Genomic DNA, 3,164 nt, shown 5'->3' with positions numbered 1-3,164 from the left:
ACCTGTATTGGTCACAGGACGAGACAGAATAACATCACATGAGGGGGAGCGGGAACCAGGTACTATATACAATGACTGGTATTCACCTTTCTTATGAGTAGTTGAAGCATGATGGTGGCTAGTGTGGTAAAAATTTCCAGGTTCTAAGAGAAGATTTGGTTTCTGTTCCATGGATATTTTAAGGCCTGTATAATCTAGATGTTGGTTACACTTCTTAAGCTAGGATTGGGTAAGGATGAAATTCAAATTCTCTCAGCTGTTGTAAGATCTATTTTGCTAACACCATTATACTAGATTAAGAGTGAATGAAGTATCTGATCATTAATAATTGTTGACCAAGAAATTGTTGCTATTTTTTTCTCATTTTAAGAAGGATAACAGCCTTTGCCAGAAACTCTCAAGATTTGGATATTTCATTTACTGTAATGTCTTTCCTGGTACTAACCCCCAGCTGGTTGCTCTTTGGATCAATAAAGAATTACATATATCTCAGAACTTCAGTTGAAGCTATAGTTCATTATATGGTCAAGGTAGCACCTAGGATTTTTTTCTGTTTTTTTCTTTCCTATAAACCTGTGGTTCATGTACTGTAATAGGTAATTTTGTAGGGGAATTTATGAGTAATTTTTTCAGCAAATAGTATATGAACACCAAATGCTGCCTTTGGGAAAGGTCATACTTGATGAGGTTAGCAGTGCTTTACTATATTTTCATGAACTACTCTGTCACCATGTAACACCTTGAATGTCGTCATCAAATGTGTTCATCAAGCAGAATTTATCTGTTGGTGTCAATGTCTGCGGTTTCTTTCACAATTTCTCACCATTGATTGACAATATTTTAATGCTTCATTATTAAGGATATTCTATCAGTGCCACCATATTGTATTATTATTTCATTTTAGACAAAAATTATTATGAGCCAAATATATTTGAAGAGCAATTTTGTCACCCAGTACAGTTTGGCATATAAAGGGATAGTTACATTATACTTGTTACCAGCATTGGTTCTCAGATAGAATATAGCCAAGAAATGGTTTAAGATTAATAGACTTCAAAAAGACAAGTTAATGCTTTTCTTGTATATAAAGGGCGATTATGCAAGATATTGACACAAAGATAAAAATAAGATGAAAAGTTACCAGTTGTGAAGTAGCTGAAAACAAGTCATGTTTCACAAAAGAGTTGTGACTAATGTGTATCTTAGGAAAACCATGAAACTAATATTTGTATGTTATTGTTAGCATTATAGACTTTTTAATTGTATCATAGCACCCTTGTATTCTGAATTTGTAGTAATTTATAAGCCTAGGAGCTTATTGTTAGAATACAAATATTATATTTTTTGATAATGATAAATAGACTCATTTTTAAGAAGGGCTTTTGCTAATGTGAGGTTTTATGTTTAAATACCTAACCAAATGTTTGTGTGAATTACTGACTTCTGACACACAAGTATTGATATGGAAATTTTCATAAGATGTAGTAGTAGTAATATTTTTTTCTAAAATAAAATAAGAACATTTTCAGGCAATTGATAGATAGAAGATGCTGTTTTTCTTCCTGACAGGTCTGGTGTGAGAGAACCCCACACCATCCCTCATGCCTCTAGCAGGCTCATATCATAACTGTCCAGCATGTAAAGGGCTGCATCACCACTTAGTAGATGAGGGCCATTCTACCATATGTCAGAACTTATCATAACTTGCTACTTCCAAGAGGGTTGCATTTTCACAGAAGACTTGTGGGATTTTTCTCTTAGAAGGTTGTATTGGCATGGAGCAGCCAGTTTCCTTATTGCCAGATGTTGGAGTTTGCTACAGCTAGATGCCTTGGAGAGGGCTGCATTGGCACAGAGTAGCCATGGGCCTTTCAGTCATGGAAGGCTTCAGCACAAATAGTCACTAGATGACTTGGAGAGGGCTTCCTAAGCACACAGCAGTCAAGGGGCTGCTTACTAACTGCAGGAGCATGCTACAAACCACTTGCCCCGAGGGGTTTTCTATAGAGATAGGCTAACACTGCCTGTAAGGATGCATGGCCAGTGGGAAACAGGCAAGGAAGCACAGAACCTAAGGTCAGGTATCAAGGGGAAAATACACAGGGATATCAAGCCCTTAAACAAAAAACACAAAGGCAAAGAAGCACAAACATGAAAAAAGGGAGCCAAGAGAAGTTAAGAGAAAAAAGTAGGTGGAAAGAATAATTAAGAGAGAGAAAGAAAGAAGGCATCTAGCCCCACCCCCAGCAAAAGCTGAGGAAATACACCCTAAAGGCCCACCATAAAGGCACTAGGGAGAATAAACAGCTCAGGGAGATAAGGAGCCACTCCTCTCCCCCTTTGGGAGGAGGGATTTCAGTCTATCTTATATACCAGTTTATCAGTATACCTGATTAGGCTGTCAATTTGATTACTATAATCTTCACACCAGACCTCAAGGGACATGAAAACTTTTTTATTCACTTTAATTTGAAACCATATTATCAATAAAGTTGTATAAAGAGCCAGTCAGAAACACATATTGATACTTGGTGTTATGTGGGTGTAAGAACACTAATCCTTGTGATGGCTTTTAGTCACATATGTTATAAGTCTTGTTTCTACTATTAATGTTTTGTATATTTAGACTGTAATTGATCAGCTTGTAAAAATTGTAATAATTTTATTATTGTTGGTATTTACAGTACTGCTTTGACATTACTGTTATTTATGTATATGTTGTTTTTTATAGTATTAATATATTTGCCTAGTTGAATTCTCAAGTGTGTATTTAGAACTGAAGATGTAATCTGTTTGCAAAAAAGTGTTTTGAATTGATATATAGTTGTTTCTTAATACAAAGAAAATATTTTGAGAACCATTTAAAGTATCACCTTATATTATCTTAAAACAGAGAGAAGAAAAATAACACTTCATTTATACCTTCAGGTGTGGAGATGCAATGCATTGGTCACTTCAAGCTACTGTTTTCCTTGTTACGCCTTGAAGGATGTGTCTCTGTACAGCAGTGTGTGTTGGCTGTAGTGGAGGGTGTCACTGGCAATGCAGACTGTGTTAGTGATATTGCAGCATCAGAGGTAAGCTATTGTGCACATCATGTGCTATAAAGTCTAGTTAACACTCCCATCTCTCTTCATACAATTACATTTAACTCCTTGGATTCA

The 3,164-nt window shown here is 35.8% G+C and overlaps 1 protein-coding gene across 1 annotated transcript in view; it reads left to right on the top strand.

Moving 5' to 3' along the window:
• The window catches only part of LOC119589069 (dnaJ homolog subfamily C member 13-like), a gene marked incomplete in the record, with an annotated part of 65,901 nt that overhangs the window by 52,901 nt on the left and 9,836 nt on the right, over positions 1-3,164 (top strand). Inside the window, 1 exon segment of the mRNA XM_037937646.1 lies at positions 2,929-3,077. Within this exon segment, the coding sequence (XP_037793574.1) occupies positions 2,929-3,077 (149 nt within the window).

Source organism: Penaeus monodon, chromosome 25 (assembly GCF_015228065.2).
Source record: "Penaeus monodon isolate SGIC_2016 chromosome 25, NSTDA_Pmon_1, whole genome shotgun sequence".
NCBI classification, from domain to species: Eukaryota; Metazoa; Arthropoda; class Malacostraca; order Decapoda; family Penaeidae; genus Penaeus; species Penaeus monodon.
The sequence above is the reverse complement of the archived record's forward strand: the minus strand, read 5'-3'. Positions and strand labels throughout refer to the sequence as shown.